The sequence below is a fragment of the Malaclemys terrapin genome, chromosome 19, assembly GCF_027887155.1.
Source record: "Malaclemys terrapin pileata isolate rMalTer1 chromosome 19, rMalTer1.hap1, whole genome shotgun sequence".
In the NCBI taxonomy this organism is placed as follows: Eukaryota; Metazoa; Chordata; order Testudines; family Emydidae; genus Malaclemys; species Malaclemys terrapin.
In genome coordinates, this window is record NC_071523.1 from 4,412,443 (window position 1) to 4,424,437 (window position 11,995).

The 11,995-nt window shown below is 62.3% G+C and overlaps 1 protein-coding gene across 1 annotated transcript; it reads left to right on the forward strand.

Annotated features, from left to right (window-relative positions):
* The first annotated feature begins 1,571 nt into the window (after positions 1-1,571).
* LOC128826280 (collagen alpha-2(I) chain-like) lies at positions 1,572-11,381 on the forward strand. The gene is made up of 7 exons (XM_054009528.1): positions 1,572-1,674; positions 2,937-2,988; positions 3,782-3,951; positions 4,822-5,386; positions 8,414-8,692; positions 9,588-9,775; positions 10,237-11,381. The coding sequence occupies exons 3-7, from the start codon at positions 3,789-3,791 to the stop codon at positions 10,791-10,793; spliced, it is 1,752 nt and encodes a 583-aa protein (XP_053865503.1). The 5' UTR covers positions 1,572-1,674; positions 2,937-2,988; positions 3,782-3,788; the 3' UTR covers positions 10,794-11,381.
* Positions 11,382-11,995: the final 614 nt, after the last annotated feature.

Sequence of the window (11,995 nt, forward strand, 5' to 3'; positions counted from 1 at the left end):
ACAGCGTCTGAGGGAAACGAATGCAGGTGACTCAAAGCGAGTCTAGTGCCAAAGGCAGGCTCGGCGGGTGGTGCCAGCTGCCTGTGTGGGGGAAGGGCACACCGCTAGAGGAGAGATGGGCCTGGAGCATGTTGGGCCAGCCCCACCTGCCCCTTTGAGCCAAGCTAATGGGATGGGGAGGGGCAGGGCAAAGATAAACTGCTGCTGCTGTGTGTGTCTTCCTGCTGAGAAACCACAAAGCGAGTGGAAGAGGGACCAGGAGATGGGGAAGGGGATGGGGGGATGGGAACAGGACTGTGGGGCAATGGGGAACGGGATGGGGGGATGGGAATGGGACTGGGGGGACGATGGGGAATGGGACAGGGAATGGGAACGGGACTGGGGGGGCGATGGGGAATGGGACAGGGGATGGGAACAGGGTTGGGGGGCGGGATGGGAAATGGGATGGGGGGATGGGAACAGGGTTGGGGGGACGATGGGGAACTGGACTGGGGGGATGGGAACAGGACTGGGGGATGGGAACAGGGTTGGGGGGATAAGGCATGGGGTCAATGGTTGTATGTTGTTGCCCCTCTTTGGCTAGAGCGGCTAGTTGGATCCCTGGGGATGTTACCTTGGGAAGACCAGTGCAGGCTGGTATTTGCTTTGACACAGTCTTGTTTCTTTACAAGGAATGTACAAAGTCTGGTGTCTCCGAATACAGGAGGAACCGAGAGCAAAAGGAGCAGGTTCTTGGCTTACCCCAGGCCTCTTTGGCCAACACAGACCCAAAAGCCCCTCCCTAGCTTTTCCCAGCATCACTCTGTGCTCACCAACTCCTGCTTGGCTTCCTGGCTCTCTCTCTGGTGTGTGTGGTCTCAATTTCTGTGTGTCCTGCCTTCCCTCACTCACACTCACACACACATACACACACCCCACGAAAAATACTCACGAAAGCCCTCTATAGGTGAGGGGTGTCTGGCAAACTCATTCTGACAGTGATGTTAATTGACGGGTGAGTTCACACCTATCAATCTCTATGAGGTTTTAACTCAACCCATGCAAGGTTTCATCCAGCTCATAGCAACACCATGGAATTTGTTTTACAATTTTCTGTGTTTAAAATCCCGGTTTATTGAGTTTGCCCCTTGAGAACACCCTGCCCCATCCAAAGTGCAGGATTCACACAGAACCCCGTCACAGTTCTGGTGAGATGTAGTGCAAGCCCTGGTGTCCTACTCTGTTCTTGCACACACGCCACATGCTGTGTCACACCTCCCGCAAACCTTAGCCTCTGAGTGCCAGCTCCTGGAGCCAGGGACCGGGGCTTTGTTCGGTGTGTGCAGTGGTGTCCTGCCGTGGGGACTGCTGGGGGGCCAGGGAGGCACCGAGCAGGAAGCAGGACCCGGCCTGCCCAGCTCTGCTGTGGTTTTGAGTCTAAAAGTGTTAGCACTTTTGCTGACCAGAACGTTCCCATTGTTCCGGGAGACCCAGCACGGGGCAGGGGGTAAACACGAAAAGGGGAAATGGGTGGGGAAGTGAAACTCAGCAGCTTCTTCCAACCCTGACCGGACAGAGCCACCCGCAATCCCTCCCCCATCCCCCCGCACCCTTCGCCTCATTCTCCCTCTCGGGGAAGGTCAGAGACCAAACGAAGCCGCCTGCTCACAGAGCCTCGGCCAGCCTCCGGGAGAGGTAAGTGACTTTTCTCTGCGCTGCCTGGGTGCGCTTCTCCCATGCGGGCTGAACTCTGGTTCTCCAGCGGCAGGTCTCTGCGTTCGGGATCCCGCAGCCTTTCTTCCTCAGCTCCTTCCCTCCACATTGGGACTAGCTCTCTGCCCCCCTCGCTCTTCGCCTGTCCTGGGCCGAGGAGCTCCCGGCCCCACCCCAGCTGCATGGCTGTGGGGAGCGGGGAACGGGGGGAGCCCCTCAGGCCCTGCTCTCCCTCTGAGAAGGCCAGTGCACAGGGGGCCCCAGCCAAGCTGTACAGGGGGATGTTTGCATCCCATCCTCTCTCCCTGCCATGCAGCCAGTCTGCAGTGGAAATGACAGCCGCATCTCTGCCCACAATCGCTCTTCTTGCCTTGCTGATCCTGCCATCTCTGAGCCCTGCCCAGCTGCAGTCAGCTCTCATCGGGTCATTCCCTGCCCAAGGGGCTAGCGTCTCTGGGCCCGTCTTCCCTGACATTCACAGCACTTCCCGGCTTGGGGTCACCTGTGAGCGGGTTCTTCTCCCAGCCCTGCAGATGGGGGTGTCCCCTGCAGCGCAGGTCAGGGTCTCAGCCCCCAGCTAGGGCCTGGGAGCGGCGTTTTGGCTCTGTATTGTGTATCTGCATCAGACCTAGCCCACTCCTGACTCTGGTCATACCCCCATGCTGACCATGGCCGGGATGTAACCAGTTCTGAACCTGGGTGCTGGCTCTGACCAGGTTTGATTCTGGCTGGCTGGGTCATCTCTGCCCCGGTGCTGACTCTGGGGTGAAGACTGGTGAGCGGTGACATTGGGAGTGACGTGTGAACAGTGGAGAGAGGAAAAGAATTAGAGTCTGACTGTTTAAAAGACTGGGGGGAGCCTTGGTCACTGACACCAAAAAGGCCAGAATCTCACCCTGTCTATTAAACCCCAATGCACCCGTTGGAGAAAGGACATCTTTGTTAAAGGGCCATTCCTACCCCCTCCAGTTCGGTTGTGCGCACTCTCAGCATGCACATGGAGCCCCCCAGAACCACAATACCAGGGGCAGCAGACTTCACAGGCCTCCTGTTTCTAAGGTACAAGTGAGCAGAGACCCCCCCCAATCCTTTAATCTGTTATCTCCCCCTCCCACCCCCGCATGCTTCTAGAACTGCCCCTCGAATCACCAGCCCCTTGGAGGGAGAGAAGGGGACTGAGTTGGTTTTTGACACTTGGCTCAGGTTCTGCTGCTCTGTGCATAGCTGTGATGGTCTCTTTCCAGGTCCCTGTCCGCTGGTAGCCAGCCCCCGCCCTGGGCACGGCAGCCCCCAAAGGTAAGGAAAGCCCGCTGCTTTGCCGCTTTCTGCTTCTGCTCCCCGTCTCCTTTCCCAGCAGCTCCAACACCACCACCACCTCCACCCCCCACACACACACAGACATAGCAACAACATAACCAATGTGGTTAGTGAAGGAGAGTGTCCATCTCCGCAATGGTTTTGGAGACAAATTCAAAACTGAAATATCAGGGACATCTCTCCTTCCTTGGAGGTTTTTAAGGCCCGGCTTGACAAAGCCCTGGCTGGGATGATTTAGTTGGAAATTGGTCCTGCTTTGAGCAGAGGGTTGGACTAGATGACCTCCTGAGGTCCCTTCCAACCCTGAGATTCTATGATTCTATGATTTTCCAAACGGGCCCATTGCAAACCCTGGGCAATGAAAAAAGTGACAACAGGCTCCACAGGCTGGAGGGGCTTGTGCAGCTAGTATTTCACCCAACTCTAGGTGTGTGTGTGTGTGTGTGTGTCTGTGTGTGAGTGAGTGACTGAGGGGACACTCCCACCCAATCAGAGTGAGTGAGTGTGTGTGTGTGTGTCTGTGTGTGTGTGTGTAGGAGAGTGTGACTGAGGGGGCACTCCCACCCAATCAGAGACAGGGAGAGAGAGAGAGAGTGTGTGTGTGTGTGTGTGTGTGTTGGGGAATCTCCTCCGTCCAGGCAGGGGTCTGTAGGGAAGTGGCTGTTGTCCCTGGCTGGAATTGTGCCCTTTGTGGGGGGTGACTCCCGCAGCGGGGAGCAATTGTGGGACTGTCCCAGGCATGGCTCACGCTGTGGGGCCCATGTGCTTGCAGAGGTAGAATGGCTGACAGATTCTGGCTGGCAGCCAGCACCCTGGCCATGATCCTGGGCATGGCAGTAACTCAGGAGAACGTGTGCCAAGCACCGCCCGGCAAAGATGGCTACCCTGGAGTACCGGGCCTCAGCGGGAGGCCAGGGCAGAAAGGTGACACAGGCGAGCCAGGTAAGGTGGGAGAGGGAAGCTGTAGCTCCCAGGGCTGAGAACACAGGGAGGGCTGGATTGTGCTGGGTATCGTCTCTATGGCACCAGTTCCAACCCAGCCTTGGCTGGCTCAGTGGAAGGGATGGAGCCAGGTGCTCGTCCAGGCTGGCTCAGGGAAGGGGAGGGAGCCGGGCGCTGGCCCAGCAGAGGGGAGGGAGCCGAGCGCTGGCCCAGGCCGGCTTGGCGGAGGGGAGGGAGCCGGGCGCTGGCCCAGGCCGGCTCGGCGGAGGGAAGGGAGTCGGGCGCTGGCCCAGGCCGGCTCGGCGGAGGGGAGGGAGCCAGGCGCTGGCCCAGGCCGGCTCGGCAGAGGGGAGGGAGCCGGGCGCTGGCCCAGGCCGACTCGGCGGAGGGGAGGGAGCCGGGCGCTGGCCCAGGCCGGCTCGGCGGAGGGGAGGGGAGGGAGCCGGGCGCTGGCCCAGGCCGGCTCGGCGGAGGGGAGGGAGCCGGGCGCTGGCCCAGGCCGGCTCGGCGGAGGGGAGGGAGCCGGGCGCTGGCCCAGGCCGGCTCGGCGGAGGGGAGGGAGCCGGGCGCTGGCCCAGGCCGGCTCGGCGGAGGGGAGGGAGCTGGGGGCGCTGACCCAGGCCGGCTCGGGGGAGGGGAGGGAGTCAGGCGCTGACCCAGGCCGGCTCGGCGGAGGGGAGGGAGCTGGGGGTGCTGACCCAGGTGGCTCGGCGGAGGGGAGGGAGCCGGGCCCTGACCCAGGCTGGGTCGGCGGAGGTGAGGGAGTCGGGCGCTGGCCCAGGCTGGCTCAGTGCAAGGGATGGAGACAGGCTCTCGCTGACAACGCTTGGGCCCAGGTTCCATCAGCCGCGGCCTGTTCCTCTCTTCCAGGGTTACCAGGAAGAAGGTCAGGGATCCGGGGACCCAAAGGGGATGAAGGGACACCTGGACCTCCTGGCATGCCTGGGAACCAGGGCTACAGGGGGCCAAATGGTCCCCCCGGGCTCCCAGGGCAGCCGGGACAGAAGGGAGCCAAAGGCCAGGCTGGCAAGATCAAGGATCAGCCCCGGCCCGCCTTCTCGGCCTCCAGGAAGAAGCCCCCCGCCAGCGGGAACGTCGTGGTCTTTAACAACCTCATCACCAACCAGGACAACAGCTACAACCCCGAGACGGGCCGGTTCACCTGCAAGGAGCCCGGCGTCTACTACTTCGCCTTCCAGGTGATCTCCAGCGGGAACCTCTGCCTCAGCCTCGTCCGCAACGAGACAAAGGAGTTGGGCGTCTGCGACAGCAACAGTCGCGGCCTCCTGCAGGTGAACTCGGGGAGCGGCGTGCTCCAGCTGGCCAGGTACGACCAGGTCTGGCTCGAGAGCGACCCCCGCCAAGGCAACAAAGTGTACGACGGCACCGAGGCCGACAGCGTCTTCAGCGGCTTCCTGCTCTTCCCTGAGACTCACTGACACCCCTCAGCCAGCTACAGCAAGGCGGCCCCTGCCTCTCCGAGCCCCCACCGCTTCGCCCGCTGGCCTGCGAGAGCCCTGACGGGGGTGCACGCGGGTCCTGGGGGGCCGCAGGCCAACCGGTGTGTGCAGACCCAGCCTTTCCTCACCCAACCCCTCAGGAGAGCGCTGCGCCTGCACACGCCCGCCTCCGTGCCACTGAGGCTGGGTGCCCAGTGTGCCAGGCAGGGGTGGGAGCCGGCTGCTGAGCTGCCCAGGGCCTGTATAAAGATCATTTGTGTCCAGTTCCCCGAGTGTAGGGGATATAGCCCCTGGCCAAGCGTCACGGCCCAGACCCTGCTCCCGCAGGGCTCCCCTTGGCTTTGATGGGACCAGGCTGGTTCTGGGCATTGTGGGATGAGCGCACTCCCAGCCTGCCAAACAGACCGGGAATCCCCACCTGTCCCCTGGGCTGGCGGGGGCCTGGCCCCACTCTCGGGATGGCATCTGGACTTCCGGGGTCACTCGCAGCAGGGGCCTCCCTCCTAGCACCCAGTATGGGGCTCCTCAGACGAGGGTGGGGGCTCCTTCCTCTGGCCCCATGGCCGTGACGCCACAGCCCAGGCCTTAGATGAGATCTGTCCGCAAAAGGCCAAAGCCTCCCACAGTGACCCTGCCCTGCTGGCACCCCTCTGCCCTGGGCCTGCGTCCCTGTAACATGCCCTTTGCTAGCGTATGGCCTTGAGAGAGCTGCCCTGGGGACCAGGATGTGGCATGTGGCACCGAGGGGGCAGTGTCTGGGGGTAGGGGAGGTAGATAGGCTGTGCCTGGCCTGGAACCCCAGTTCACGCCTTGGGAAGCATCATCTTGCCTTCCAGTCAGGTCCATTCCATCGTCAACAGCCGGCACACTGCCTAAAGAACCATAGTGCCCACTCCAGGCAGGGTCCCCCACCTTCCCGGCCAGGTGCTGCCATTCGGCACGGGCCGTGTCCCCCAGGCCGAGGAGAGCGGTCACACTCTGTGCTCTGTCCAAGCAGCAGTCGCAGACAGTGCCCCGGTCCCAGGGGCTTAGATCTTCCTGCCATGCTGGTTCTCATCCCCCTGCCAAAGGAGATCAGTTGTCACCCGTGTCATTCCCCCGCTGTGGCCCCTTTAGTCCCTGATAGGAAATCGCTGTCGGTTGTGGCTCGCGCTGTACTAACCATTGCAAATCCGGAGCTGGCTGCAGGCCACCCCTGGCTTTCACCCCCTTCCAATCAGCACAGACAAATAAACCCTTTCTTTCCCTCGCTCATTCCCATGGTTTTCTTTCTCGTTCACATCTTCCTGCAAACGGTCAGTGTCTGGGCCCCCTCGGAGCCAGGAACAGCACAGGCCCAGAGCACAACGGGCTGGCGTCTCCCAGGAAAGACCCCCGCAGGATTTGAACTCCCCAGCCTTTGCAGAGGCTGCCTTTGGCTCCCGTTCCCCCATCCCAGTGCTGTCCAGCGAGTTCAGGCTCCAAGCCATGGGGAGGCTGAGGGAGCCAACGAGGCCGGAGTGTTTCCGATCTGTCAGTACTGAGAGCGATGCCTGGCTGACTCAGATACGCTGCAGCTACCTAGCAGGGGCAGCACCCGCATGCCTCAGTCTGTCCTGAGCGGGAGGGACCCCCCGGAGCCAGTGGGCGTCCAGATTCTGTGACCCACTCGGCCCTTGGCGTCTGGGCGTGACAAGGAGCGATGGGGCCGGGAGAACAGTCTCCGGGAGAGTGACACTTTTTTCTTCCTAAATCGGAATGAGGCCAGCAGCCCATTGGTTTGCCCAGCACCCAGCACCCAGGGCAATGATCCTAGTGCACGTGAGAAATGGGTTCACCCGGCTCGGGCCAGGCTGCAGACTCAGTCCCAGGACTCCTGCACGGTGGGCTGCCCTGTGGCACTCCCGGGCCCTGGATTGCGGGTGGGAAGGAGGGCTCTGCCATCACGGGAAAAGAGGGAGGGGAGCCAGGCGTAATGCTGCAGGGAGCATGGACGCTGCCCTCTGGTAGGGCCCCAGGGCATTACCCTCCCCCCACACACAGCAAGCAAAGCAGGCGGGGCAGAGGGCATGTGCCCCTCGTAGAGGGCAGAGCTGGTACTTCAGGGAGCACGCACTGGACACTCCTGGGGGTCAGCTTGGATTCCTCCTGGGGGCTGCCTCTGCCCTTAGCACCCTGCCTACAGTGACAGAGGAAGGGAGAGGGGAAAGAGCACTGCTCACTCACACCGGGGGGGCGCTGTGCTCTCCTCACGGGAACCAGCGCCTCGTCCAGGGGCCTGCGCTCCTGGAACACGATGGACAGATGGACGGACGGACGGCTCGACCAGCTCAGCCTTGAAAAAGACTTCTGTTGATGCAGCTAGTGAGCTAACACCTGGGCCCTGGGGCACTGCCCAGAGGGGTGATACCCGGGTATCGGCCATGGCGCCAGGACCCCTCCCGGGGGGCTGATTCCCGGGTATGTGCCACAGTGCCAGGACCCCTTCCTGGGGGCCGGTTCCCGGATTCCCAGTGTGTGCCACGAGCCCTTCACTGATCCAAAAACATTCTTCAGTAAAAGGAAGCAGGAGTGATGTGGGTATTGGCCACGACCCCCCATCAATTCAATCATTTACGCTGGCACCCAGGGGGCTGAGGGGAGGGCCGGGCTGGCCAGGGTGCCCATGCGAGGCTGGGAACGGGCCATGACATGTGCCAAGAGATGGGGATGACACAGACTCAGCACTAACCCTCATCCCCCCACTGATGGGCAAGTGTCGGAGGTCACAGGATTCTGAGCAGGTGCCCCGGGCACTGGGATGACGTCATGCCACTGTGGGGGAACCCCCAGCATGGCCCTGTGCCGTCCGACACTTCAGTCGCGGGGGGAGGGGAAGAAAGCGAGGTGAGCGGAGAGGCAGTGCCCTGAGGGAGGTGTGCATCTGCCTCTGGATCAGCCGTGAGCACTGCGCACGGCCCCTGGTCCCGCTGCTGGGCCTGGCACCCCTCGGTCTGATCCTTCCTGCCCTGCCCCCTTGGCAGCCAGGCCCGTGGCGAGGTGGGGAGTGCTGGCGCGGCGTTTAGCGCTGCCCGGCACTGCGGAAAACGCTTGCTCAGAAGAAATGCCCAGGACAGGGATGTGAAACTTGGCCAGGGTCCCGGCAAGGGGGCTGGTCTTTCCAAGAGGCCTGTCCTGGCCTCCTTCAGCCACCAACTTCCTCCTGGCTGGTGTCGCAGCCAGAGCTCTGACAAGCCAGCCAGCAGCCCCACTGCAGCAGAGCCCTCCGGAGAGCGCGGGAGCCAGCGCCCGGCCCCAGAGAGGTAAGGGGTTGGTGGGGGGCAGTCGCAGGACATTGGCGAAGCGGGTAGGCCCATGTCACTGTCCTGTGGGCCCTGTGGCCATAGGAGCTGACGTGTGGCTGTGGAAGGGCTGGCTGGTGGGGTCACAGCAGGGATACCCCAGTAGCCTGCTCCTGGCCACTGGTAGGTCACTCCGTGTAAGGGTTTTCACTAACTCTCTGCTGGACTTCTGGGTCTAAGAGCCCCTGCTAGGCTGGAGGGCAGAGCCATGGGCCAGCAGGTGCACTGGTGTGGGGCAGCCACGGTGGGCAGTGCAGGGACAGATTGCAGAAAGGCAGAGCTGCCCTCCGAGCAGCGCAGCGCCAGGGATCCTGGGAATAGGACAATGCCCTGGGAGCCGGGCTGTCCCTGTGCCAGCGCCAGGGAACCCCAGAATGGACCTTCCTCCGGCAACCCAGCTGTGCTGTGGGCCGCAGCCAGCACCAGTGACAGGCAAACCAGGGCCAGGCAGGTGTGTCCATGCACCAACAGCAGGGCCATTCCTGACCTATGCTCAGAGCAGGGAGCGGGAAGGGCTGCCGGAAAGGAGAGAGGCTGCCCACGAGGGTGGGGAGGGAGACGCTGCCCTGGCTCTCTGGATGGGCTCTGGGCTCAGGCTGGCGAAGCCCGTCAGGCAGCGTTCCGGATCCATGCAGGCTGCCGAGGGGACAGGCTGTGCCCAGGAGGCGGGGGCGGGAGCGGGTGGGCATGGCGAGCCGAGGGAGGGTGGCTCCTGGTAAGAGCGAGGATCAGAGTAACCCGCAGTCTGTCACTGGGTGGAGATGCTGCTGTTTGGCCTGGCAGCAAGGGGCCTCCGCTGTGCCCACAGCGACCGGGCAGGACCCCTCAACACTCTCCGCATTTCCACTCGTGGTAGGACAATGATGGTCAAGAACGTCTGGGAACCAGTGGGCCTGGGCCTAGCCCTTCTCCTCCTGACGCTGGAAACCTCCGTGACAGGCAGTGCTTCCCACAGCTGCTATGGGACCCCTGGGCTGCCTGGCACGCCTGGCATGCCTGGCAAGGATGGCAGAGATGGGATGAAAGGAGTCAAAGGCGAACCAGGTAGGTGCCCTCTAATAGAAGCTTGTCAAGAGAGGGGGCATTGGAGAGGTGTCACCAGAGGGCTCCCTGAGGCCCATAGTGCCCGGAAGATAGAGGATTAGTGCCGGCTGTGTCCTGGGGCAGACAGGTGGGAAAGCACAGAGGGAGAGGAGAGGACACGGCCCCACAGCCTGATCCCAACACAGGGAATGAGCTGCCCTTCTCCGGCGCCTTTCCTGCAGGAGTGCAGACACTGGCACAGTTGCCGGCTCAGCAGCAGAGCCCTGGGGGCTGGCTCAGGGATACCAACCCTTTGCAGATGTGGAGTGGGGGGGAGAGGACTTGTCCACACAGCCAGGCTAGGCTGGGGTCACGGCCGCTCAGCCACCAAGGCAGGGGGGCAGGGAGGGGCTGCCAGCTGTCCCTCCCAATGCACTGAGCCACTGGACCCACCCTGACGGACACTCCCTGGAACCCCACAGGCATTCCGGCCATTCCTGGAACCCGAGGGCCCAAGGGGGAGGAAGGAGACCCCGGCAGCCCTGGCCCGCCAGGAAAAACTGGTCCCATGGGTCCCCCTGGCACCCGGGGAGATCCGGGCGACCAAGGCCAGCCTGGAGGGCCCGGCATGCCTGGTAATTACAAGCAGAAGCACCAGTCAGCCTTCTCAGTAGCGAGGCGGACCGGGCAGTACCCGGACAAGAACGCCCCTGTGGTGTTCAACCACGCCATCACCAACCTCAACCAGGACTACAACATCACCTCGGGCAAGTTCACGTGCCGCGTGCCCGGCCTCTACTACTTCATCTTCCACACCTCCCAGACTGCCAACCTCTGCGTCAACATGTACAAGAACCGGCAGAAGGTGGCCAGCTTCTGCGACCACATGTCCAACAACAAGCAGGTCAGCTCCGGGGGCCTCCTGCTGCGCATGGACGCCGGGGACCAGCTCTGGCTGGCAGTCAACGATTACAACGGCATGGTGGGCATCGCTGGCTCCGACAGTGTCTTTTCCGGCTTCCTGCTCTTCCCAGACTAGGCAGGCCAGACCAGCTCTGGCACGCGCCGGCTGATCCCAGCCTCTCTCTGCCCTCTAACATGCACGCTGGCTCTCTCCCTGCATCGCAGCACCTCACAGTGGGGCACAAGGGAATCACACGCCCGGGGCCCTCTGCACAGGGCCTCTGCTTGCATCAGCTTGGCTAGGGCTGAGGCAGGGCCTGTTGGCTGCAGTCCTGTCCCTGTCGGGACCCCGTGGCCACCCAGACTCCAACCAAAAACTAACCGGGGCCGAGCGGTTTTTCACATGTGTTTTTGAGACAGAGTCACCAAGTGTAAGGGAGGGGGTTGTCTGGCTGCGTCCCTGCCTGGCGAGAACCACGGTGGCCCCACTGTCCCCGCTCTCCCCAGCCACTCTGCGCTCTCTACACAGTACAGGGTCTAGCTGCTGCATGCACTAACCCCCGCTGCTTCACGCTGCTCACACCCAGAGGGCCAAAGCCAGCCCTGGGTCTCCCCACTGCCCCCAGCGAGTCGCGCCAGGGACGGGCTCATCCCAGAAAATCTGGAAAGGGAACTGGGCCATGAGCTTCTGTCGAAAACGTCAATAAATCCCCACTCTGTGGCACAGGGCCTGATGTCTCATGTTCTACGCACAACCGCACAGCGTATCAGAAACCTGTGTGTGTGTCTGCACGTGTGAATGTGTGTGCGCGTGTGTGTGCATGCATGTGGATGTGTGCACCTGTGTGTGTGCGAGTGTGTGTGCATCTGTGTGTGTGCACGTGTGTGTGTACATGCGTGCACCTGTGGATGTGTGCATGTGCGTGCGTGTGGATGTGTGTGTGCGTGCGTGTGCATGCGTGTGTGCGGATGTGTGTGTGTGCATGTGCGCGTGTGTGTGCATGCGTGTGGGTGTGGCTGTGTGTGTGCGTGTGGGTGTGGGTGAGCGTGCATGTGGATGTGGATGTGTGTGTATGCATGTGAGGTATTTCTATAGCACTGGTTACAGGAGCCAGGCAACGAACGCCACAAATGCCCAGCCAGGCCTCCATTGCCCGGGCGGGGTGCACACCCCGTGGTGGGCGGCTGGGCGCAGGTGGGGAAGGGGATTTTGTTTTAGAGCTGTGCTGGGCTCCCTCTGCCCCATGGAGTGAAGCGGGGGAGGAGGGGGCCTGTTTCCCATCCCTACCCACAGGCCCAGGCTCCATCTCCCTCTCTGGGGTCTCAGCCCTCCCAGGC